The 27,493-nt window shown below is 36.4% G+C and overlaps 1 protein-coding gene across 1 annotated transcript; it reads left to right on the forward strand.

Annotated features, from left to right (window-relative positions):
- The first annotated feature begins 14,276 nt into the window (after positions 1-14,276).
- LOC145666446 (uncharacterized) lies at positions 14,277-27,487 on the forward strand. Its single transcript, XM_081733679.1, has 4 exons — positions 14,277-14,388; positions 21,464-21,663; positions 24,631-24,796; positions 27,236-27,487. The coding sequence occupies exons 1-4, from the start codon at positions 14,307-14,309 to the stop codon at positions 27,391-27,393; spliced, it is 606 nt and encodes a 201-aa protein (XP_081589805.1). The 5' UTR covers positions 14,277-14,306; the 3' UTR covers positions 27,394-27,487.
- The last annotated feature ends 6 nt before the right edge of the window (positions 27,488-27,493 follow it).

The following is a 27,493-nucleotide window of genomic DNA, read 5'->3' on the forward strand; positions in this document are numbered from 1 at the left end:
ACTACAAAGGCACAGACAGTATTGTATTACTAGCCGCGGTCGATGCTACATATAAGTTCATATATATTGATGCCGGGAAGAATGGCAGGCAAAGTGATGGGGGAGTGTTTAAAAGTAGTTCTCTGGCTCGTGCCATAAATTACAATCTATTAGATTTCCCTCCTGATCGCGCTCTACCCGGAAGAAATAAATCAGTTCCGTATGTATTTGTCGCAGATGATGCCTTCCAGCTTCAAAAACGAATAATGAAGCCATTCCGTTTTCGGAACCTAAGTAAGGCTCAAAAAATATTCAACTACCTAGTGAGTCGAGCAAGAAGGGTTGTCGAAAATGCCTTCGGAATTTTGGCCAATAGGTTTAGAATTCTGTTGACAAAAATTAATCTAGCCCCAGAGAAAGTGGAACTAATTATTCTTGCGTGCTGCGCTTTACATAATTTTCTGCTGCAAGAAAATTCAGATGCACCAGTAGCTCAATCTGATGACGGTGAAGCTCCTGGTGAGGTGCCGGATGGTAATTTTCGAGGTATAGGTCCTCAAGGTAGCAACTGTGCTACAAGAGCTGCGCTTGAAACACGCATCGAGTTTCAAGACTATTTTAACAATGAGGGACAAGTTGAGTGGCAAGAAGAGGCGATTAAGAAGTACAATTACTGAAAGGAACTTATTCCGTAAACCTTCGCTTGTCATTGAGGAAGGTATATAGGCCCTATTTAATGGTCTATAGGTATGGTGTATATATTCCTGTCATATACTTAGATATTATTGTGATTTGTTTGAGATTATGCATTTGTTTCTGAATATAAATTTGTTTACTATATGTTGTTTACTATATGTTTGAAATTTAATCACTGGATGCTAGTTGAATTGTAAATAACTTAAATAAATGAATTTTCATTCGATAAAAGCTTTACATATTTATTTACTAGACCTTATTTTACGTGCCAAGACCAAATTTTTGGTTGCCTACAATATTGATAATGGAATATTGTATTGGAATTTTTCTGTAAATTAGGTATATTTCTGTAAAAACCTGCCTATTGCAGAGGCCCTCTGGTCAGAAATTCCGTAAAAGTTTTATGCAGTTTTTTCCGAATATAATCCCCTGACACAAAAACCACCCTCACTTCAAATGTGTGTACATCTATATAAATATATCTCCATATGCTATATAACGTATCTTCAAAAATGCAGAATTTCCACAAAATACACAAAAAAGTTTTAAAAGGGCGGCATTTTGGAGTATTTTTCAAAGATATATACTTCTCTCTCGTGGCCCTATGTCCAAAAGGCGTATTTGGTTTACGCAGAAAGAGCCCTTCCAGTTATCGAAATTTGGATTATGTTCATTTCGCGTAACACTTTCGAAAAACTAACTTGGATTCTTAAAATTTGCAATTCTTTCGAAAAATTGCTTATAACAGAGACTGATGATGCGTAACGAGTCGCGCGATATGAAAATTTCACAGTTTTACATTACAATGCAGAGTGGTCAAAAGTACTAGAAAACCTGGCCAAAAAGCATTTTCTGACTAAAGATTGTGACATTGAACTATAACATAATTGTATTGTATGATAATAGTCAGACAATACAAATCAACTGCTGGTAATACTGTTCTGCTTACATGTTCATGTAAAATGGACATCAAAGTTTACAATGTGTACTAAACTAGTATGCGACTTCATGCACACAGAAACAGCCTACAACATCCTCCAAATAGAATAAAAAACTATTGTCGGTATACATAAGAATGCAGTCAGTAGTATTATAAATACGAATAAGTTTCATTTGTGGTCTATACTTCTTGGTAGTACGAATGGTAAATGCATATGATTGCAATAGGTTACAAAAATAAAACTTCCGTGTGGTTATAAAAAATTCTCTGCGTGTTTCTTCCAAAAAATATCAATAATAAAATTGTCCCGTTATATAATCAATTATTTCTCTAATCACGCATGATCATTATATCGGTGTTCGAAAAATCGCGCATTTCTTCTACACGAACTTATTCTAGATGAAAAAAAAAAAAAAAAAGATTGGGATTGTACTTACGGACCTCATTTCATTGTTAGTGCCTCTCAAAGAATCCAAATTTGATTCTATGTTTGCTTTTGCTTTTGGGTGAATACGAGAAAAAAAATGGTGCAGGATATAGAAGATAAGTCGAATAGCTTTTATTCGTAAAATCCTACTATTTGCCTTGCAGTACGCAGATACAGGCTTGCATTTAAACTGTCCCATTAGATACTGTTTTATGAATAGGAGCTATTCGATTTATCTCCATTATCCTACACTTTTTTTTTCCTGTTCACCTAAGCCACCCAAATACAAAAAATAAAATTCAAATGTCACGGTTTCCAATGCTAATGAAAAAGGGACATTTTAATTATCCAATAAGTATAAATTAAAAAAGAATACACTTACATGGAAATTACACAAATTGTTATATGAACATACATTCTTCTCTAAATATAACTAAATAGGTAATTACCTCGTTGCAAAATTTTATACGACTTTCTTAGTGTTTTCGTACGTAGCCCAGCAGTACTAAGCAACGACCATAAGGAAAGTGTAAAAAGGATCTTCTTCAGCAAAAAATCAATGGTTGTAAGTATACGCCTTTCAGAAATTGTTTAATGATTCTGTAACGATTATTTTCATGATATGCTTTATCTTGTGCTGGCAGATTCTCCACAAAGTACTCACGTAGCCCTGGGAGTTGTTCCGCGATACGTTTGCACACAGGAGACAAAGTTAACCATCGGCTCGGAAAATGATGCAGAAAGAGATGGCTGTCTAAATCCAATACTAATTGGGTAAGAGCATAGTCGTCTCGTCGGGCCGCATACATTCTGAACCACTGAAATATATCCACAAGAAAATCTTCAATATCCCACGACAATGATTTTACTCAATCATGGAATGCATTAGAAACTGTGTGCGAGGTACAAGAACCAGTGTCGAGAAGCTTTGGTAACCCTTCACCTTGACATCAATCATTTAACATTCGCCGAAGAGACACGTTTACATTAAGTCCGGCAACTTAGATGTGTTAATCGTTTTCGCAATAGCTTGAAAAAGATCTGAAGATGTAGCGTGCCCCAAAAATATACCGTACAGGTAATGAATAACAATACAATTGGTTAAAGAAAAAATATCGAATATGAATATCAAACTGTCTATCTGTTGCTGCGTTTGTAGTTTCATCTACAGCAAGACAGAAGTTACCAGAAGTTGTAACACCGTACAACAATTTTTCATGTAAATAGGGAACAAGCCCATGCGATACTGCTATTACAACTTAGTTCTATGAAGCTAAAAATCCTTATTTTTACAAGTGGAAGTAAGAATGCCAAAAAAAAATATCGGAGGTTTCATTAAAATATAGGAATTATAGGAGGATTGGAAAGCCTGAAATGTGAATTCTTTAAGGGTCCTTAGCGTCAAATTAGGCCCCGCAAGAAGGAACGCCAAATAAATTTTTGTCTTCTTTTCACCTCTAGAATACAGTAAGTTCCTATAGAGCGCATGCGCGATTTTTCTAACACCCCATATATATTTGACCTATTTTAGAAAAATATTTCTGTAATGGTAAGCATATTTTTGAAAATCGAATACTTTTCTCTTTCCTAGGAGTACAGCTTTAAATGCATAAAGTTAATACTAAAAACTAGACGAAATGAAACACAATGAGAAAGTTTTTAATTTGTTTTCCCTGATGATGAGTGAGTACTAGAGATGAATGGAGTAAGTCCTTTTGCATCATAGTATTTTCCGAACTTACGTCCTCTTCTTCAATGTGGCTGTTATCATCATCATCTGGTATAGCTATTGTCAAATTGCTTGTGCTCTTTCTTGGCATTACGTGATCCTTTAAAAACAACAATTTCTCGAAGCACCACAAGCTTGGGATGTAGTCATTGCCTGGAGCTCCACTGACCTGCATCCCTTTCATTTTCTGACACTCTGCGACAAACTGTGTACGGAGGTTACCGAATTTGTTTTTATATTCTGAAACTGAAGTAAAAAATACACTTTAAAAGATACTGCTGAATTAAATACAGGTCAACTACTAATCATGCTTTTAAGTATATATTATATAAAAACAATGAAAATACTACTTTTGGAACACGGCAACAAAGGAAGGTAAATAAGTATTAAAAAGTTTTTTTCTAGTTACTGCCGTTGATGTGTTCCCAATACATTCTTATCAAATCCAGCTTCAAAATGTCGGAATTCTGAATCTATTGTGCGAATCCTCGTCAGGAATTACTGGAGACACGATTTTTTGGTGACATGCGAAACCGCGAAAAGTATCAGTTTTGTATGAAAATGTGTACCTAAAATATATCCTTTTTAGTATTTGTTATGCCATATAACGCTCGCGATTAACCGTGAAATTATGTCGAATTAGCAAAATTTGCAACAAATCTCGATATTCCACGAAATTTACGCGAAAGTGGGAATTTTTCGACGGTTTTACGATGAATTCATTACCATTATTTCTCCCTTCTGCATACTTGACCCTCAGTAAAGGCAAAGCAACCGGTACAATGCCAAAAATCACATGTATCGATAAAGCACAAGAATTTAAAGATCATGGTTACTACGTTTTTGATGCACGTCGTTATGTGTAAATTTTGTAATATTAGACTAGCCTGAAAGCGACGCGATTCGTGTGTGAAGCAGAATGGAAGCGAAAATCATAGAAAAAGATGTTCTGTGTTACCGAGAAAAGAATAAATTTAACACCAGAATACATTGAAACAATGCTTACATTTTATTTGTATAAGTAAACTGTGAACACTTAAGTTACTTTTTTCTATTAATGTTCTCTGTGTGCGTTTTTCCTTTCTTTCTTTACATTATGCTTTTGTTCAATGAGGATGCTTAGTTATATTTTTTTTAAACTCAAAAATTGTTTAATATAGTCATGATGATTGACGAGAGGAAATTAAGGTTAAATAAAACGTAACTAATTGCAAATGCCAAAGAAAATAGTGTTCTTACATTGAATTTTTATTAACCGATTTTATCCCGCTTTACGAATATTTTTATAACGAAATTACGAATTCTTATTTACCACAAGATCGTGTCTCTAGGAATTGCATATGGATTATTCCATGTCTGTTGAACAAAGAATTGTAAAATCTCCGAATAGACGTCTTCGGATTTGTTTCAAATTCTATATCTTTCACGGTCCTCACAAAAGATACAAAACTACCGAGTTGTAGCATTTTCCCTCATTTGTGAGGAAACTTGCACGTCTTGAAATCTGAATTTTTTTAAAAAAATTCAACGATCGGGTGTAGCAACTTCAATGTATCCTAAACTGCTCCAGGAACCGGGTCAGATGAATCGGAGTAGAAACTTCAGAATTTTTGGCTAGTTTGCATGAGACGTCCTCGGCTTTTTCTTTACTCGAAAACACAAAACTTCATTAATTTTAAGGTTTCTCTTTTTATGCTCTTTTCTGTTCTTGGTTAGTTTAGGTATTTCCAGGCTGGGGCCATTACTTTGACTTTAGGCCGGGCACTAGTTTAGTTTATTGGATACCTTAAAAATGCTTTAATAAAATACCTTAAATCAAATGACTTGGCCAAATATGTAAATGATTCCAGGGGTTCACTCGAGCAGACGGTTCTACCAAATAGAAAAATTTTGGATAAAAAAAAACGGCGGTAAAAATTTTTCGTGAAGGGATGAGAGTGTGAATATCAGTAATTACTATCAGTGCACAGCATATTGACATGAATTTTGAGTGCTAGTGAAAGTACTGTATGTGTAAGTGTGCCATTTCATCAACCTCGTTTACGCGTATATTCCCGTCGCTGACGCGCCTGCTTCTTTCGGACGCAACCCCTCGGCTCGTTCTCTGACCTAGCAAAAGTTTGTTCGTTTTTTATACACTGCAATTTTTGCTATACGACTACTTTGTATTTATACTGAGCCCTCCTGATTTAGCGCATGCTCTGCTAGAAGAAATACAAACTTCTAACCTAACCTGAAAATGTAACAAATGTCAAATTTTGGTGGTAATAGTATACATGAGAACCCCCTGATCTGCATTTCTTCTGTGTTCTATTACCACTTCCACATGAAATACCATAAATTTTCTACGTAGTGCTATAGTAAGAAGTATCCATGTGCACAAGACACGCAATATGCGTTAAATCTCCCCCCCCCCACAAACACACAGTCATAGACAAAGTACAAGGGTACTACACATGCAGATACGTTCTTTTTTATTTCCGTATCAGTCGATAAGTAAATAAAAGTCACTTTGTTACCCCGTTGTAAGCTCGGCTTGTGTATAGCCCGCTCCCCCCAGTTCTTTGTCACCGGAACTGGAAGAGTCACTACTACTACTACTTATATCGAGAACAGAACCCAACCAACCCCTGCGGGGCTTCTAACCCGTTCCTACTACTACTACTATTGCTACCTTACCGCAAGATTTACATCTTAAATCTTTATAGCATGCAATTCCGATTCATTATGAACTAGTATGAATCGTTATAATCACTATGATTCGTTAAAAATCACTGGGGGGAGCGGGCTATACTCAATCCGTAAGCTCGTACACACAATGAATAATCCCTAAAAGTATGAGCGTCCTGCTCCTTCGGAAACTGATGCAGCTTCAGGTATACTATATCTGAGCAATTTTCTAGGTTAGGTACTGAGGGTATCCGCTCACGTCTTTACCCACATACCACATAAAGTAAACTTGTACCGCACCGGAGGCCCCTCTCGTGTACTACACTCGATTCTAAAACCGTTTCCTAAAATTGCACGAAGGCCACACAACACTGATGACAATTAACTTTGTTTCTTTTTTAAAACATATTACATTATAGTTTGGTATACAAATTCTACAATATACTTTATTGTCGATTATTTTTCATCTTTTAAAAGATGTAATTAATTTGTTCATACCTGTAGTGTTCGGACGAACACTCCTTACTTCACTGCACACCTTCTGTAAAGCTTCAATTCTTGCAGTTTTTTTATAATACAAATCATGCTTTGTATTGTACAATAAATCATATTTTTCATATGATTCGATTAATGCGATAGAGGCTTCCCTTGTCCATGTAGCCATGTTTTTTGAAATGAGAGCAAGAAATAAAGTTGAATGTCGTCAGGCGCTACCCTTTTCTGATTGGTAGTTGTATGGAAGTCCAGAAGCAAATAGGAACTGCTTCTATTTCTTCCAAGTCAGGATCCAAATAGAGACAGCAGAAAATTTCAACCTGAACTAAGGGCAAGTTACCTCTCACACGATCGTTAAGTAAGGTCATGCGTGAATCGCAGCCTTACTTCAGTCCCCTCTTTGCCTGCTTCGGGGCTCTGTTGGAGATCCTGTCTGCGACCTTACGGTCAAAGACCACCTATAACTCACCTTGATTCTAGAGAGATCAATTTATATAGTATTTTGTGAAAATATTTTTATAGAGGAAACTTTTTATAATGAAACTGGTAGTGGGAGTCGATTCCGGACACTCTTTTTATTAAATGCTCTACCCAAAATCCTATATGAGACAAAGTTTTACAATATCTTCTTACAATAGCACGTAAACATACTGAATTTGTGGTAAGTTTATTTCCTAATATAACATACAGTGACCCAAATTTTCAGTTTCAGTCATAACATTCTCTAGTTCAAGGGGGGCAAATCGTGCAACTTCCGTATTCTTTTCTTCTAATTCTACGCATCGACAAACATCAAATTCCTAGTACGCGGCGCCTAGCGTAGTTATTCCACCTTTATTTTCATGACAGAAGGTTCAGTTTTCCCTCGCCACAATCATTCTGTTTTATCTCCAGATACCTACATATTGCGGCTAAAGAGAAGCGCAAAACTTCTGAACACATCTCGAATTTTCGGAGGAGGGGGGGGGGGATTGAAATCACTTTAGGGTGACCAGACGTACTGATTTTCGCAGTACAGTACTGTTTTTCAAAGAGCTGTCCTGCGTGTTGCGAAGACGCATAGAAAATCGAGAAATGTTCTTTTTTTTTTAAATATTCTGCAAAATGTATCTACTAATTTATTACCAATATTTTAATGTTTCATTTTGTGTTCACAACATTTTGAATCACAGGCACTCTTTTGCTGAATGATGAACCGCTGTGTTTTTTAATACTCCTCACAAGATTAGGAAAGTAGAACAATCAACAAACTGTTGTTTTGCAATACATTATTTTTACTGACAAGGGACATGTTTCGGTTCGAACGCAAGGATCAATATAAAACTTGGTAGACATATACAGGACTAAGTACTGACCACTGTAGATGGAGTCATTCCCGTGTAAAATTCGTTTTCTGCCGACAGCGCCCCCTATCCTTCGAAACACTAGCAGTTAGATTCTACGTTATAGGCGCTGAGTGAAGAGCAGTTAGGTGTGTCACTGTGTGGTAGTAAGTTCCAATTAGTATTAAGTGTGGTAGTCAGTGTGGAAAAATGGGGCGGGCTGTTGACATTAACTCCTTTCCTGTAGTTAAACTGTTAAAAAAAAAGCAAACTAAGGCGCAAAATTATGGATCAAACATCAGTTGGAGCGGATGATGAGTCATTTGAGACATTTTGAGCACTTTAAGTATCAGTGAGTACGAAAATGAATTAGAAATAATACACAAATCGACACTCTAGAGATATTATGAAGAAAATGGCAGGGCACAGGAAGACATCTATGGTAGCAGTTCAGAACGGGAATAAGACAGTATTCCATAGCGGGAACAAGGCAGTACTCAAAGCGAATACGACGTATCTCCAGCACGAAAACAGAAAAGTACAGATGTTTTTTGCAGTTTATGGAAGACAAAATCCAGAATATCTACAAAGATTATCATGAAGGAGGATACAACTCGTATAGGAAGCTTCTGGAACGACATAAGAAACTTATTTCATTAAATACCTGCAAAAATATTTGGATTATGGATACGTGCTGTCTACGAACTTTGTTTCATTCAAAGGGAATCGGGAAATGAAACTCCAAACAGTGAAATGTGAAGTCATCAGACAGCATGGTGTATCAGTATATTACTGGCATTTACAGTGCTGGGCTTTCCAAGCAGGAAAAGAAGTTGGTTTATCGGAGTTCAAAATGTCGCCGACTTTCATTCAAAATCTTTAGAAACAAGCAAGAATTATATCACGAATAATTCATAATATCTGTAGAGTGTCGATGTGTGTATCATTTCTAATTCATTTTCGTACTCACTGATAATTACATTGCACAAGAATGTCGCAAATGACTCATCTTTCACTCCAACTGACGTCTGAACCTTAAATTTGCGCGTTAGTTTGACTTTTAACAGTTCGACTACATGAAGGCGGTTAATGCCAACATCCCGTCCCATTTTTGCACACAGTCTACCACACCTAACACTAATTGGAGCTTACTACCACTCACTAACGCATATGACTGATCTTCACTCAGCAGGCCTAGCTCAGGAGAGTAATGCTCCCGGAAGTAGGAACGAAAAACACAGTTCTGATTGGTTGACATTATCCATTTCTTGCCACATTGCATTCAAATAGCAGAAATCAAACGATTGCTGCTGTCGGTCTTCGTGGCCAAGTGGACTAGCGCTATATGCTAGTAGCGAATACTTCTTTTGGCGTGAGTTCAAACCCAGCTCATGGATTTTTTTACATTTTTATAACATAAAATAAGATGAAAATAATACTCAAAAAGTGATTTACTTCCTTTTGTAGTAATAGTAGTAGTAGTAGTAGTAGAAATAATAGTAGTAGTAGTAGTAGTAGGAGGAGGAGGAGGAGGAGGAGGAGGAACGGGTTAGAAGCCCAGCAGGACTTGTTTTGTTCCCCTTGTACTTCATTATATAAATTTTGTGACTAACTTAAAACAGCTGGCTAGAGTAGCGCACGATAAAACGTACTTCCGGGAGCATTACTCTCCCGAACGGGTCGTCACTCAGCGCCTACAACGCGGAATCTAACTGCTAGTGTTTCGAAGGAAAGGTGGCGCTGTCAGCGGAAAACGAATTTTACACGGGAATAACTCCCCCTACAATGGTCAGTACTTAGTCCTGTATATGTCTACCAAGTTTTATATTGATCCTTGCGTTCGAACCGAAACATGTCCATTGTGAGGTCTTGCTGAGATATCGGTAAGGTAGGAACGATTTCTACTTCAAGTTACGACAGTGATGCTAACCAACTTTAGTAGAAGTTCGCTCGTGGAGGTCTAAATTTTCCCTCATTGCTTAAAATAACCGAAAATCGATAGAAAAAATATTTAGCCCAGTCACGTGAAGTGAAGTGTTTGAATTTGAACACTTAACGAACTACTTTTGCATTGTACCACGATATTTTCATTTTCCTTGACAATTCATGTCCAAAATCATTTGTGCTCTTAAAAGAATAGTATACAGACTTTCATCTTTGAAAAAAAATGCAACTAATGGAGTCAACATGATTCGCGAGAAACACACTGTACTGTGATGTCTACTTTTGTGGAAGAAAAAATAATTTGGCTTCAAATCCCTGCCAACAATTGAAAAATTAGTTTCAAAATATGCAATTAATTATTGACATATTTTCAACAACAAAATAAATAAATATCACATCAAAACTATAGTGACGAGATATTTGTTGAGAAATGTTACATGACGTAGAGCAAAAGTGGCAGTCAATGAAGACTTTTATTATCGGAGAAACACGACTGGAATTTTGATTCGAGCTTGGAGAAGGCATTTCCAAAGACGTCCAGTGAATAAAGAAGAGAAAATCAAACCATGGAGTTTAAAGGTAAGTGCTTTCTCCATGTTTTCCGAGTTATTGGCTTGTACAGAAAATGATGTAAGCATCACTCTCTGGACAGCTTTACGCAGTGCCCTGTCGTGAAAAATCAGCTCCCGGGGTGAGAATATACGACGGTGATCCTGTACATAGTGAGGTCGACAGACTAGCCGTGAAGCACCACCATGATTGGCGCGAGCGTATGAAAATTTTCAAAAATAAACCCTGCTTTTCCTTGATTTTGAGAACTTTTAGTACTTTTTTCCCGAATCTTGCGTCACCTTACTTCGGCGCCCGCTGTCGTCGCCCCGCTCGTCTCCTATTCCACTATCTTTACGGTAACTCTCGAGGGTTCTCCGGGTACGTACTTTATTCACTAAAATGTCATCTCATATATATTCTCATTTCTCATTCTAACTGGAAACGTTGATGTCAACCTGGAACCTTATAACAATCCCATCTCGAAAGCAAGAACTTTCTGTTTTGCTTTAAAAATTTCCTACGCGCTATACTAAATACAAAATTTCTAAATTGATAAAATATGAAAATTGAAACTACCGCACGTCACTCACTTTCTTCAATATTTGAGTGAATTATTTCTCAATTTTGATTTTCTAAACTCCTAATAAGTATTTTCCTTAATTAAAAGAAACTATTGAAATTGAAGAAAACAAGTACATTTTGTTATCAGAAGTAAGTATTCCCTTCACCTTTTCGTCCCACAATCTTCTACTACATGCAGTAAAACTAGGCAAACTTCATTCTTCAGTAATTTCGTGTAGGATATTTTAGGAATTGGTTGTTTGTCATTTGGCAATTTTACTCTCCTTCATTCGTGATATTTTTAAAACTCCAGAGTACAATTTACCTTCTTTAGTGCTTATTTCTTGAATTCACAACCTCTTGCATAAATAACTTTCATACTAACATGCATTTTCCAATAGCAAAATTTAACAATTAGCTCTGATTTCACTTTTGTTCAAGTATTATTAGCCTACATTCCGCTCATAGAGAATTTTATTGGCGTCGATAAAATAGATACATGAAAAATCTCATATAGCTATGTTGCTAATTTTGAGTAAAATTCCCTTTATTCCTATTCGAAAAATTAACGTAAAAATCCCCCCAAAATGGGATTTTCCCCACGGGTTGGCAATTGGCATCACTGACTGGAAAGTGTCATTTGATATTTGAACCAGTTTGAACACTGTAGTAGTATCATCTTCTTTATCTCTGCTGGCGTCTCTGTCATACCTTAGCAACACAGTGTTATCCCGTTTGTATCAGTTTACAAGATCTTTATACTTCTTAAGTACTATATACCTCACCAACTTAATAGTGTGACACCAAGTTTCTTTCTGTAAGATTCGTCTAATTACCTCTGGGACTGGAATGTAAATATGGAAGCTTAAGAGAAAATGTCGTTGAATCTTGAATTCAAAATTTGCCTTTCAATATTCATCTAATGCGAAATTATGTTCATAGCACTTAGAATAAATGACAGACAATAATATTATTAAAATAAGAATATTGCAGAGTTCCATAGCCTCACGTGTAAGCAACCTCTATAAACACAGGCTTCATTCATAATCACGTGCTATTGTGTACAAACATTATCACTAGCAGACGATAAAAGGAGAACAGGAAATCACGAAGTTCGTTTGGAAGGATTCCGAAGATGTACTACCCTTTCCCCACCTACCTCCGATTCAGAGGACACCCATAAAAGAGGACCACAAGTGAACAGAAGTATCAGTTGACCTTCCAGCACCTCTCTCCAGCGGTCGCACTGGTCTATGGAGAACTCCTTCTAAACCTTATCTCTGGAGGCTGCATTGGGCCAAAGAGATATCATCCTACAACTACCTTCCTTCTGCGGCCGCATTGAGCTACGGAGGAATTATATCTCCCGAAGTCGCATTGGACAAAGGAGACTCCTTGTAACCATCTACCCCTGAGGTTGCATGAATGAAGAGGTTCCATAACTTGAACCTAAGTCGTTTGTACCTATACTTCCGATGCCACTACTGTGAGCTGAGGATTCTTTAAAACACTGGGAAGTATTTTGCTGTATTTAAAAGAAACTTTGTAAATTATTATAGAGACATATTTTTATAAATAAATAAGTGAAGGGCTTAAGTCCTGGGACTCTTTTATTAGACTCTACCGAAAACATTGCAATATATTTAAAAAATGAATAACAAAACAATAAAAGTACGAACCTGATATCGAGCTGTGATGAAGTTTCAGAAAAAAATACAGTTATCGTAAAATCAAGTAACCTAAAATATATATACACAAATCAGAAAGACATACTAATCATATTTAAATAAAATACAGTGAAACATTGCATCAACGTACTATGTCCGTTTCTATGTCAGGACCAACGAGATACCTCTTCACATTCTTTGACTTGGCGACGAGAAGTTGGTACAATGTCATATCAATCTGTGTTTGTTCCTGGTTCCAAAGATCTATACATCTGTACATGGTCAGGTGTAAATAAGTGTTCTAAATGAGTGCGCTCAATGTTCGTGCGTTTTATCATGAGTTAGCTCACTTTCAAAAAGGTAAATCTGAATTTAGCTGTAAATATAAGCTAGTTTGAGTGCAAATCCACGCTCAATTTCGGTTATAACTATTTTCATGTTAATGTTTGCCGGTTATTTGTAAATTTGCTATTTAATTTCTTTACCTCTGGGAAGAGTAACACGTGACGGATGATTATATTGACTAATAGATCGAAATGACAAGAAACTTCCTGAACGGAAAGAATGTCAAGATGGCGATCATCTAATTCAAGAGTTCTTGAAGCCACTATTCTTTGAACTTATTTATCAATAATCTTTTATATTTTGAATACTGTTTGTTTTTGAGAGTTTCTTTATGATGTGTGGTTTACTTTAATTTTATTTAGTGCTACGATTAACATGCAATACGGACAATTGGGCCTAATGCGATTTCAACTTTCACTTTTGGATTAGCAAATTCAGATATATGTCTGTGGTATGTTGCAGGGGGGCTGTGATGAATTTTTCTATCTATTGTAATATTTTACATTTTAACAAACTTACTTACATAGATGACTTGCCCTAAGTGCTACCTCATAACCCTTATAACCTTAAGAAGAAAGAAATAAGAACTTTCTCTCCATTCACGATTAATCTAACAGTCGAACTTTCTTTCTGTCTGTGAACAGTACACTCTAAAAAATGGTATAGCTGAATTGACAATAAAAGCATTGTTGATGAGTATTGCTAATTGGTAAATTAATATTGACTATAGTATAGTTGATGTATAAATACTGATTTGTTATTTATACAACACCTATTTTTTTGGTATGGCTGTGGTAAGAAAAAAATATTGCTAATATTAGTATGGTTAATAATATCATGCATATTGTTTATATAACCAGATTATTTAGTATTGCTAAAATAGCAATAGCATTATGGTTAGAATGGCTATCACAATATAAAACTCTTGTTATGGCAACTATGCGAAATCCCGCCTTTTACGAGTTGTCATGTAGCCGCCATGATAGATTCTATAGTTAATATGAATTACGAAACTATGTTAAAAGACTGGGGTTTAGAAACCCTAATAATGAAATTTCAAGGTAAGTGGATAGTCAGTAAGTTTCAATATGTAAATTGAAGATATGTATTTCTAAATGTTTATTTGAATTGTATTGCGCACAAGCAACAAAATTCCCTTGTACGAAATAGTGTATTATTAAGCATTTATGATGCTTCCAAAATATTATTTTTATTATCACCAAATCAAAATACTTTAAAATAGAGACACGATGTGTTCACGCAATTGAGGGTAAGTTTAGAGTTTCTAGCCCGTTTTTACTCGGAATAACGATATTAGAACCTGTTTCAGTCAGTGTTCTAGTCTAACTAAAGTCTTACCAGGTAACCTAAACTAACCTAACCTAACAATTTTTAAGGTTTTAACTGCATTTTCGTAGGTTGGAAACTGGAGGGGCAAATCTAAACGTAAGCCCGAAAATGTACAGATGAAATTATATAAGGTGTAATAATGATTTAAGACTTCTTGTAATATGTTTGTGTGAAAAGTTGAGAGAAAGGTTATTATTAATGTGAGAGTTCGTACTATTTGGAAGAGGCTTAAGCTTTTGCAGAACGATTCGATGCTTGAGGATCATAGTGATCCTATGTTGATTATTCTACGTTGAGTTTTACTTAATTGGGCATTTATTCCGTAGTTGGACGTCCGATACTTTTCTACCAAAATTGCGTAAAAGCTATTAAAATGTATAATTTTTCAATTTCGCGAGTTGGGAGAAAGTGTAGGTTAGGTTAGGTTACGTTAGGATCTATAATAGAAGTACCCTTCGACGGGAGCTTCACGAAATTCAACACTGTCAGTTCACATCCCGTACAGCGATTCGGTATATTACCCGCAATATTGATATTATGAATGCTCGTTACTTTCCCACAATGCAACTATTCGGTTGCCTTGCGCGAGGTAGTTCTCTTCGCTCGCTTAGTAGTCCCATGTTTATAACCAATTATATATAACAAATAGAGAGAGTGTTGTTGTATTATCTTTATATATTATCAAGCACACAAACGATCAAATTATACGTATCTTCCGTGCAAGTTTCAAAATTTTGCTGAAAACGGACGTCCAACTTTGGACCCCTTAATTGTTATACTTTGTGCCCTTATTAATTTCTACAAACAGTACAGATGGGATCAAGAATTTTAATAATAATTCACCCTTAATTTTTACTAATTAATGCTGAACAAGCGACAGCGAGTGAAAGTATGGTTAGATAGGCTAGTTTAGGTATTTGTAGCAAAAAGAAAACACGATAGGTTATGATTTAATGCTTTTTAAGTGTGCTTCTGTTGCTTTCAAATTATTACAGAAGGCCTTTCTCTTTGTGTTACACTAAGTGACACCACCTTTGCACTTTTAATTTAATTCATGATGGTGATGTCAAACTTCAAAGCACATAAATAACAGGTTTTGCAGAAACCATTTTCTTTTTAAATCCGATATTTTGTTTGAACCAGTTCATTTTTTTAAATATATTTAGGTTAAATTAAAGTGGAGTAAAAAAAGTCCCTATTTAAAACTAAGTAAAGGTGGGGCGCTGATTGGATTGAGTGCTCGGTTTTGACCTCAAGAAGTGATCTAACCCGATCAGACTCGGTCACAGGTCAACTAATTCCTCAAATGATGTACCAGTAGTTCATAAATTATTTACCAGTCAGCCCATTCAGCAGTACTGAAGCTTGACCTAAGTTTAACCATTCAGTACCTTCGTACAAGGGACCATGATCTAATGAAACTAATATATAAGCTTAGTTGATCTCACAGTTTACTGAAATTAGTCAAGTATTCATAATGATTTTGTATGTGATTGTTCCCACGAAAGGGAGCTTATTTAGCTTTGGGGTTAACTGGTGTATCACCGGAACAGTTTTAGAAAATTTGCCGGGTCAGTTGGAATTTTTTTTTTTTTGTTTGTTTATGAGCAAGAATGAGTGAAAGTCATGTAAGGGGAATAGTAAAAATGAAGAAATTGGTTATTTTTGATGTTGTAAGCGACACTGTATGTGGAGGTGGATGGACCATTTCGCGGAGAGATATAGTTGTTATGATGTAGTGGCGCGAAGAGGAGTATGAAAATAGCTCGTGTATGTCAAGGCTGTCACATGTCGTGTGTTACGTACATAGAACTGTTCAAAAATAACGAGCGACAGTTGTTGAAATTTTGTGAAAGACCAGTATACTGAAAAGGTTGACGGTGTGTGGAAAATGTGGAAATGAATTGAAAATACAGAAAGGAAAGGGAGCGTATTATTTTACAGCGTCAGGGAAGAAGGAAAACTATTTAGAGGGCTATTTAGCTGAGTACTTGTTTAAGGAAAGAAAACCCCAAGAAACTCTTGTTCACGATTTTGAAGGTGTGACTTCTGTTTTTGCAAGTAAAGCATTATTAGTATGGCAATTGCTATTGAAATGTATATGATTGCGGAAACCAGATGTTTTCAGTACCCTCGCTTACGCGTGTACACATCGTCGCTGACGCGCCTGCTCCTTTCGGGCACACTACCGCGCTGGTCCACTAGCTCCACCCTACCTTGGCTCGGTTAGATATCATTCGTGCACTTAGTAGCCACCTAGCACAAGTTGGTTTGTGTTTTTTGCACTGTAGTTTTTTATGCCCTTATCCTAATGCGAGGTAATCTAATGTAAGTTAATGTAGTCCGACGAAATATAACCGTATACAGTACATTTTGGTACTTTTTTTCGATTTTAATACTGGTCCGGCGATGCGGCAGTAATGCCTTAGCTTTGTAATAAGCGAGAAGAAAATATAAACGTCATAGAAATTACAAGGTTCTAGAACACATGTCCCACTTCCCATTTAGCTGTAATAAAAACAGAAAACAACGTATCCTGCGGTCTTCTAACCCGCTTTCACTTGCTGACGCTCGCTAGCAATATTCTGTGAAATAAAATTTAAATTTTGGTACAGAAAGGAACCAACCTTGCTAATCTATACGGGGAACCTGTGTTCTAGAACTTCTCCTTAGCAATTATCTGGTTCACACGTTGCATTAGAGCGTACGTTAAGTTAGGATAAAAGCCGGAAGTTTCAAACTTTTCATCGTGCCATTAACTGACAAAACAATGGAACTGGCGGTTGACGTGTGAAGTTGAAACTTGGCATACATATAGCCTTCAGAGAAAAATATACAGGATTTTTTTTTCTTTTTAGTAGGTGAAAAGGAAGAATGAGTAAAAATCCCATCTTATTTCGGTGTACTTTAAAAAAAAAAAAAAAAGTCTTAGGAAATTGTATTTGAGTAAAAACTTTACATTCGGTATTCATGTAGGGTTTTCATAAAATTAACTAAGTAAATCACCAAAACTATACATTTCCTAGTTCAGTGAGGTTGTTTGGGAAAGTGAAAAATCTTCCTTTGTTATTTATATGGAGATACCTTCTACAGCCCAAAATTATTAAGTTAAATGATGTAGCCCGAAGGTTAGAGTGATGCAGTTTGGCATGTTTGTAGCCTTCTGGAAGTAACTCACAAAAAATATCAAAAGTAAATATTTTTAGTTTTTAGGGTAATTCTAAAATAAAAAGAAAGATTTCCGGTGCTATTTAAATGTATGTTTGTTTTGGACATAAAATCTCATGTTTTAGGTAATTGAAATTGGAATAAAAGTTTGAAATTCGGTATGCTTGCAAGCTTTTGATAGCGATATGCAAGTTATTGACCAAACATAATATCTAGTTATAGAGGGATTTTTTTAATTTTTTTATTTTTATTTATTTATATATTGTTTATTTTAGAAAACTGAAAACTCACAGTTATTTAATATCATATCTTCTACATCTCAAAATGCTTAGACTTTTCCTGAACATCTGCGGATGACATTTGGCATACTTGTGGGTTTATAAGGTGCGAGACCTCCAGCTAGCCGAAGGCTAGTCTTCAGTAACACGCACAGCTGCTGCACATGTTGGAATTGGAAGTCATCGATTGCGAGGAAAACAGAGCTAGTTGACATTTGCCTTCGAGTTTGACCGGGTTACTGTTTTTTTCTAAAGCGTTCACCTCCGGTGCTTGGGGTCCCTGGTTCGATCCCAGCTCGCGCCGTGTGGACTTTGTGGTGGACAAACACCGTGCTCGTGGGTTTTCTCGGGGTTCTCCCGTTTCCTCCTACTCTTCATTCCACCATTTCAGTCATCTCTCATCATCACCGTCTCCTTTAGCCTAACCGGCATAACCGTGGGACGTAAAACTTAGAGATTTCATTTTTGTTTTTTCTAAAGGGGTTGAAATCGAGCTCAATAGCACCAGTACCCTCAAATTACTTTATTCCTTTTTTTTAAAAAAAAAATAGTAGGGGTCATCGTTATTCCACTTTAAACTTTATTTGTTGAGATTACATATTAATGAAAATGTCTGGTCCATATATACTTATTCAACAGTGAGGTTATGAAGCACGGGATATACAGTTTAAGGTTGGACCTGAATCACTACTCGGTTTACATCCAAGAGAAATTGTTCTTCACCTGGACTTGAACTCGGGATCCCTTGATTAGGAAGGCGATGAGTTTATAGACTAAACCTTAGGACATGTGATAGAAATATGTTTAACCGATTTGCATACTTGTGCATATTTTCCGTCACTTCAGGACAACTGCATAAGTGAAATCACTTTACAGACTTAAAATTGAAATAAGGGGACACGGTGGCTCAGTGGTAGAGCGTTCACCTCTGGTGCGTGGGGTCCCTCGTTCGATCCCAGCTCGCGCCAGTGGGCCGTCTGTCGGACAACACCGTGTGCGTAGGTTTTTCGGGGTTCTCCCATTTCCTCCTACTTTCTCCATTCCACCATTTCAGTCATTACTCATCATCACCGTCTCTCTTAGCTTCGGTGTATAAACGTGGCACGTTAAACTAAATATTTCATTTCATAATTTATATAAATGGACAATTTCAAAAGATTATACAGATTACAGAAGATTACTTTAATTCAAGTAGTTCACTGCATCCGAAGTACAGCGTCCTAATTTAAATTGCTTAGAAGTGAATAAAGATGCTAATAATTTGTGTTCACTCTGGCTGTGAACCATTTATTTTATATTTTTGGCTTAAACCAATTGGATTTTTTAAAAATTTAAACCATCACACCAACCAACTCTGATAGATAATAATCAAAAATACACACAGCTAGTTTTGTGACTGCTTCCTTGAGTTAGTTACGTTTTAATTATATTCGTTTCGTGCCTATTCATTATTGAGGGATTTACATATCCAGATAGTTTTGTGACCTCTGGCGTAGGGTAGTTACGGTTAGGTTATGCTCGTATTGGGCTGTTGCGTTTTGGGCTACCAGATAGAGATCTCACTTCCGAACCATAGTGCAGTCCAACTCTAAATGCAGTAAGATGTATTATTTCTACACTGCTTCTTACCGGGACACTAGCTCTTGTATACGGATCTTGAACAATCTTCTTGTATTTTACTGGAGTTCTATTTTCCTTTCATATACCTCCAAACTTCCTGACTTGGTACTCTTTCTTACGTCTTTGCCCATTCAGTAAATACTGCATCCTTATTGCTTTCCCTGACGCTTTTCCATTGTTTGCTTTAATAAGATTGCATCTACGGGCGTCGTTAGCGTGACGGGGACATGCCCCCCCGTAATTTTCTGTGTCGTGTATAAAGTTACCAGCTGGCCAGTATTTTATTTTTTTTTTATTATTATTTGCACTGCATGAGTTACGGTATATCATTAATTTATTTCGATAAAATTAAACCAAATCATAATATGTAATTAGAAAATAACTTGCACATGTGAGATATATCATGTGTCCCCCCCCTTAATATTTAAGAGCTAATGACGCCACTGATTGTATCAGTTGTACTCATCTGTAGCATGGATTCAACTGTTGTTTTTCTTTCTAAATCTTCATCGTCCAAGTGTTTATTGTATGTGACATCAGCTTGATTCCTCGGTAATTTTCACAATTTTGTACATCTTCCTTCTCTTTGTATATAGATACAGTACTACTCTCTCTCTCTCTCTCTCTCTCTCTCCCCACTGACTTGGCATTTTTCTCTTGTCTGTAAACTGTTTTCATTAGATCCCATAGTATGCGGTAGGACAACTTCTGGTCCTAAGCACCCATGTTTTAGCTTGTAGTTGCTTTCCCTGTCTTCATTTTCTTTAAAGCATATTCTACCTCTTCTCAGCTTATTTCTGAGATCACAATAACTGTAACTCCCAAGATTTGGTGTTCCATTACAAAAGACCTGTCTTTGGTTTTCTTAATTTAGCAGCTGTTTCTTTGTTGATTCTTCTCCATCAACATACAGGGCATAACTGTGGTAGATGAAGCTAGATGTTTATACTTCATTCCTGTTTACTCAATTAAAGATATTTTTGCAATAGTAATTATGCTTTCCTCATTAGCATTGACAGATCCTTCATTCCATTCACATATTGAAGTCATCAAAAGTAAGATTTTCCGAAAGACCAAACAAATGAAGAAATAATATCAAGAGAAAAGGCACAGAACAGTACCTCCTTAGTTCTACTTTGCCTCTTCAGGACAGACCTTCAGTTATTTGTATCCCAACTTCCAAGTAGGATAAATACTTTTTGTACATGCAATAACTAAGCTGTATTTCCGAATAGTTTTTTTTTTTTTTTAAAGAGCCATTTGGCTTAAAGAAGCTGACCCACAACTGAAAGATAGGAATATGGGAAAGATGTCGCTCAGGACCTATATTTTAAGATGCTAACCGGTTTGAATGACATTGAAGAACATAGCTAAGACGTGACAAAAAGTTGAACATATTTGTATAATCTGCCTAATTTTATCATGTCGTTTTATAAAATTAAATTGAAAGAATGAAGAGTTGCAGGATTCATTTTTTTCTTATTTCAGGGAAGTTTTATTCATATTTATTTATTTCCTTAGAGCTTCTTCACATCCAGTTTGTTTTGCCTAGCGCTTGTGGTGTGAGGAGTGACGGATTCGATTCCCGAAAGGAGCTCAAAATTTATGTTCACCCAGCATCGTGTACCTTAGATTCCGACATAATCTTTATATTGTTCGTTAAATAGGAGCTTTGTGCAATGTGTGTATTTTATTGAACAAATATTTGTTATTATTTCAGAGGAAGAAATCGATGATGAGGCATTCGAAAATTTAACTGTAGATGCAATAAAGGAATTAATTCCTAAAGTTGGACCACGAATGAAATTTATATCAAAATATAAATTGTACAAGGAACAGAAGATGAAATCTCCTACTTCTTCATCCCCTGTGTCTTTCCTGTCACACAGCTCAGAAGGCAGTACCTTTAGTGATAGCGAGGTAGAAATAACTGATATCTTATTATTTTTCTCAAATATAATCGTACTTTGTTATCATTGTACCTGTAATACCGTATTCATAGGTGTATTGTCAACCGTATTACGATTTTAATCGGTAGAGAAAGTGTTGGGTATAATACTCACTATTTTTTTCAGCAAACTGTTTTACTTGTAAATATAAACACCTTACAGTGCCCAAATTAAAATATACGCGCCTTTGGCGTGGGAGACCGGGGTTCGATTCCCGGCGGGAGCTCATGAGGTTCGGATTCCTCGTTAATCAGTAGGTCCACTTCTCATATAGCCTCGCTGCTGAACGGGACGTTAAACTCAAATTAACCCAAATTAAAATATCTTGGTAACAGTTTCAATGTACTTCTGACACCATCCTCAAATAGAGGAATAGAATGAGAAAAGGCTACCACTATTTTCCCATTCTATTCCCTCTCTGAAGATGGTGTCAGGAATATACCGAAACTGTCAGGAAGATGTAATTTTAATTATTACACTTTAATGTTTTAAAATTTGTCTTTTGCGTTCAGTTACTTATGGTACTTGCATTTTGTAAGGATTAGTCCGTGTCAATGTGTAAGTGTAAAAGTTGATGCTTCGCAAAAGAAAGAAAAAAATGAAAACAATTTTGTACGTTTAATTCACTCGTAAAAAATATTAGCAAGCTTTTTCCAAACCCAGTCATACTATTACTAACTCAGAACAAAACAAGGAAACTAATGATTTAAATCTTTTCTTTGTTACCCTCCTAGTTTCTTCAAACTCGAGTGCACATACGAGGTCTTCAGTGCTTGTGTGGTTAGTGACGCGCCTTTGGCGCGATAGACCCGGGTTTGATTCCCGGCGGAAGCTCATGTTCCGATCCGACATTAAGCTGTAGGTTCACGTCTCATATAGCCTCGCTACTGAGCGAGACGCTAAACTTAAACCAAGAAATCGAATGCACATACTTTCTTCAACGGCAGTAAATTAATATTCTGAACGAAACGTTAAATTGTAATCCATTTCAGATGATTCCAGGAAGAAAAAAATCCGTAAAAGAGACAATGTTTAAAAATATAATAATTATCCATGTAGTAATGTTTGCAATTTAATACTTAAATTATAGCGCACAGTGCAGCAGTTTTACATGTATTTAAAGATAGCAGAAAAATGTAAATGTAAACTTAATTGTAAGTTTGGTAAATGAAAGAGATAAAAGAACTTACGAGTACGAATATCATATTGAGAGCCCTAAATGTAGCGAAAGTCCCGAAATGACGGTTTGATTTGATTCTCTAACAGGTTCTTCTAGTCTTAATAAATATATCTCTGTTTCACCAAGGTATATCTCTGTCCTTAACTGCATTCGACTTGATAGATACCAGATTGTTTCAGAGGGTCAATCCTCTGAGAAATATATTACCTTTATATTATTTTATGGAAGTGTAATTCCGTATCACAGAACGAACTGTACTTAAAGGAAAATAAAAAAAAACGCGTAACAAAATTTAATGAGTTAAAAAAAATCATGAACATAAGGGTCTTATGCTGATGCTATATATAAATTGCGAACACGGCAGTTTTTCTTTGCAAAAAAAGCACCTAGCATGAGGCGAGAGAGTTTATAAGTGTTTTTCGGTGTATGAAGTTGTACCCTGTCTTGCACTATGTTTCGGAGTTTTTCGGTTCTAATTTTTTCCTGTGAGTAAGCTGATGGACGAGATGGTGCATCTTGTAGCAGGTAGAACGTTTAGTAATTCTGAGAAAATCAACCGGATTTTCAGTACAGCAAATCCTGTATAGATTCAGAAATAATGAAAAATCAGAGTGAAAAAGTGCGAGTGGGCCGAAAATAGATCTTTTGTCTTCGACGTACAATGCCAATAAATTAACCTCTACGCTAACCAGCCCGCTCCCCGATCAGCCCCACATCCTCACTCTTGTTGATAATGTTCCTATGAAAACATTTAATAGTTTATTTTAATTTACAAATATACCAGCATCAGCGGCAGAAGGTTCAGAATTATGTAAGCTTACGTTAAAGACACGTTTTTGTGTAATTAAAAACCAACCAGTTACCAGAAATTAGATAAAATACACGTGCAGTACATGCGCGCAAAGATTTAAGAAAGAAAAAAAAAGCTTGTAAGAGCTTTCACCTTTTATGGCTTTGTTAGGCAGGAAGAGAAAGACGAAAGTGGAAGAAGAAAGATACAGAGTAAGACGAGTTACGCCATATTTCTGGGGGGGCGCGGTGACTCAGTGGTAGAGCGTTCACCTCCGGTGCTTGGGGTCCCGGGTTCAAACCCTGCTCCCGCCGTGTGGACTTTGTGGTGGACAAACACCGTGCTCGTGGGTTTTCTCGGGTTCTCCCACTTTCTTCATTCCACCATTTCATTCATCTCTCATCATTACCGTCTCTTTTAGCCTAACCGGCATAACCGTGAGACGTAAAACTCAAAGATTTCATTTCATTTTGCCATATTTCTGCTAGGTGCTATGGTGGTCATGTGATCACGTGACTGCTGTCAAGTACTCATACGAGAAAGTAGAGAACCTTGTGGAGAAATCACTGTTGGTATAGGTGCGGTCCTTGTGTCTTTCTCTATTTCTTATTCCACTTTCGTCTTTGCGTCCCTGTATGACGACTCCATAAATGCGAAAGCGCTTGGAAGTTTGTTTTATATTTGCGTGTATTTTATCAGTTCCACTCTAAGTAATTGTTTTTTACATGCCTACTTTGGGATTTCTTTTTCAATCAGACATAGTATTTTCTGAAAATGGATACTATAGTGGGGTGAATGCCATTGATGTTCATAACTTGATTAAAAACGCTCTGTTGAAACAAAGATTATTTAATGAACTTCAAAGAAAACTATACTACCAAACTTTTGTATAAAGAGAAGAAAGCATAGAACATTATATCATCAAACAGCGTTAGGTATATGTGACAACAATTTCTTTTACTTTTCAGATCGACATTGATTTTGGCCAGTTATATCCTGGGAAAGATATAACATTTTTTTCAACGTGGAGTGCAGACTTAAAGAAGATTCAGCATATACTTACCACGACCAAACAAACAACAAATGACGGAGCCACATTAGTAGAACTTTTGCTGCAGGAGAACATCAGGGAAGGTAATTATTTTTCTTATTAAGGGGATCTTCTACCTCTTCGCTTATGTTTCTAACTTCCCATTTGAAAACATGTAAATTTTAATATGGTAATTTCTAACAAAGTATTGTAGGTAATGACTTGAAATTTTTAATACAAATAGACAAGACCCATATAAATCCAACCACGGTCTCCAATTTACGTTACATGCGTTAGATTAATTGCAATATATTCTTCAGTAAGTTTGGCAACAGAGAATAAAAAGTATGCTGCAGAGGGAAGAGGGCTGACCATCTGTTTGCTTGTTAGCTGCTTTAAAAAGGACGCTCTTACCAGAAAAATCACGTTGTGATTCTCACTTCTCAGTGGTTAGAATGGTCTGGACTGGAAGAGCCCAAAACCACTTCTTTCTTCCTTTCACGGTTTGTTTGTTTCTTCCACCCCCTGCTGTCACAAGAAGACAACTTGTTTCGGAAAGCATTTTGAATTAGAAGCGAAAAGCCAAACGAATGACACCACGGACGGATTAAAGGGAGGGGCGGTCACTCCCTCCGAGAACATTTGAATACTTTGAATAATCGGAGTAAGAAACTAGAAATTGCGTAATCTAATAAGAAAAGTTTGTTCAAATATACAAATCAAGACGCATTTTAAGTGTCACAGCATTGTACTCTCATCCCCTCCCCTCCAAATTCCCTTCTGAAGAAGTTCTCTTTTGTTTCTCTGTTCCATATTAGCCTTTACACTTACACTTTCATTATCCAGTATTGATTTTTACCATACCATCTGCACAGAAGGCGAATAAGGTTTACGAGTCATTCCTGCCCCCTTTTTTAAAAATTGCTAATTATAATAAAATTTATCGAAGTGCATGGAAGTAAGTTGTGACTGTGGAGAAATGGTGTACACATTGTTTATTATTTCATTAAGTATTGTTCACTATAATTATTAAAACGCAACACTGTTCAGCCTACTCCCGTAAGCAAAGAAAAGATCAATTACAGCTGCTCCGGCAATTTTCCCTTGTCTCCTTTTAGTCGTAAGTCCGAGCAGAATAAATCAAAATCTAGAAGAAAAATAAATGATAATTGTAAATCGACAACATATCGAGCACTTAAAAAAGCTCTGTTATTCTTTTGTTTCATTATTGAGCTCAGATCACGAGAAATATTTCAACTGCTGTGTAGTAATTGAACATTTTTCGTTTAATCTCCCAAAGAGTCTGAAATACTGACTTCAGTGACCAGTTTACATCCCTGAAATCAGTATTTACTTGAATAACAGTATATGAAGAAGATAGATTCAGTAGGGTTAATAAGCAGATATGAAATCCCTTTTGTAGCAATGAATGAAACTAATGTTTAGAATTTGTGACGAAAGAGCTTTTCCGCAGCGTGTAGTCTTTAACTTGTTGTTAATTGCCTATTTTGATTCATTAAGCTGTTCAATTTATCTCTTTTTATCCGTATCTGTTGCAACTTCCCAAAGAGAAATACATACGTTGACTTTAACCTTTGGTTCTTGAAATAATATACTTCATGTACAGCTTTTATACACGTACTTATAGGCGATAGATAAGTATCGTATTAAGATTAGTTTTCACCATTATTTGGACCCAATATTTGCATATAAGAAACATCGCATTATCCCTTTGCCGAATCTGGGTGTAGTTACAAAAGATGATACTTTTTGTGTGTGTTTTTTTCAGACTGCTGTCCATTGCTTACAAAATGTAATTTCCTTTTTTCTTTGATTATTGACTTAAAGTAATATACAGTATTCATTGCGTATCACAGAGCAAACCTCTGCAGGTATGAGAATGAATGCAGTAAGAAAGTTAGCACTTACATTCAAATAAATTAGTATAAAGTGGTCCAAAAGTGGGCGTACCCCCCTTTAGTTTCAACAGTATAGTGTTAGTTATGGTAGAATGTCTGTACACAGCTACCTTGAAGTCGTAAGAGTCGTAAACAAAGGTATGATCACCATCCATGTCATAACACAACTGAATTCTGCACAAAGTTCTGGCAGATGTTTTGCGGAGATACTCCGGAGTCAACGAGGGTGAAGGCGTGTTCCACAGCTGCTCGTAATTCCTGCGTTGTGTGATATCGAGTGTTTCTTACGTGTTGCTTCATGAAAGCCCAGGGAGCATTGTCTGATATCGTCAGATCGGGACTTCTTGGAGGCCTGGCAAAGAGCTGGATGCACAACCTCTTCCAATCCAGCGGCCAGGAACTGATCTGATAACTGTTACCAAGCAGAAAACAAATGGACAGCAATGTTGCCAGACAATGCAAAGGAATGTTACCAGACAATGCCAAGCAGTGTTACCAAACAAATGTAGGTAAAACCAAAAACCGTCAGAAAATACCAATTAGAGGTACGCCCACTTCCGGACCTCGCTGTATAAGCGTAAATTAATTACCTACAAATGTTCTTGATATTTCATTCTTTTCCAGATGCCAGAACAGTCGTAATATTAATACTTCTTGGAAGATATTTCCCATCTGTGACCACGTGTATCAAAAGGAAAGACGGAGGTGGATTATGGAAACCTTCCAAATACGAGGCACAGCAAGGATTCCTTTTTCATGTCAGAGTATGTACCATTATGTAATATAATGTATTAATATCTACACTTGATTACCACGAAATATGTCATTAACATTTAATTAGTGATTGGAGAATGGAGAACATTGCACGAAACCTTATCGAAC

This window comes from Thermobia domestica, chromosome 12, assembly GCF_964235325.1.
Source record: "Thermobia domestica chromosome 12, izTheDome1.hap1.1, whole genome shotgun sequence".
NCBI classification, from domain to species: domain Eukaryota; kingdom Metazoa; phylum Arthropoda; class Insecta; order Zygentoma; family Lepismatidae; genus Thermobia; species Thermobia domestica.

Excerpts from the sequence above, each read along its gene's own strand:
- LOC145666446 (XM_081733679.1), top strand. The coding sequence starts at position 14,307 with ATGATAGATTCTATAGTTAATATGAATTACGAAACTATGTTAAAAGAC. Across the intron at positions 21,664-24,630 it reads GTACCTTTAGTGATAGCGAG|ATCGACATTGATTTTGGCCA; the intron begins GTAGAAATAACT and ends TTTACTTTTCAG. Across the intron at positions 24,797-27,235 it reads GCAGGAGAACATCAGGGAAG|ATGCCAGAACAGTCGTAATA; the intron begins GTAATTATTTTT and ends ATTCTTTTCCAG.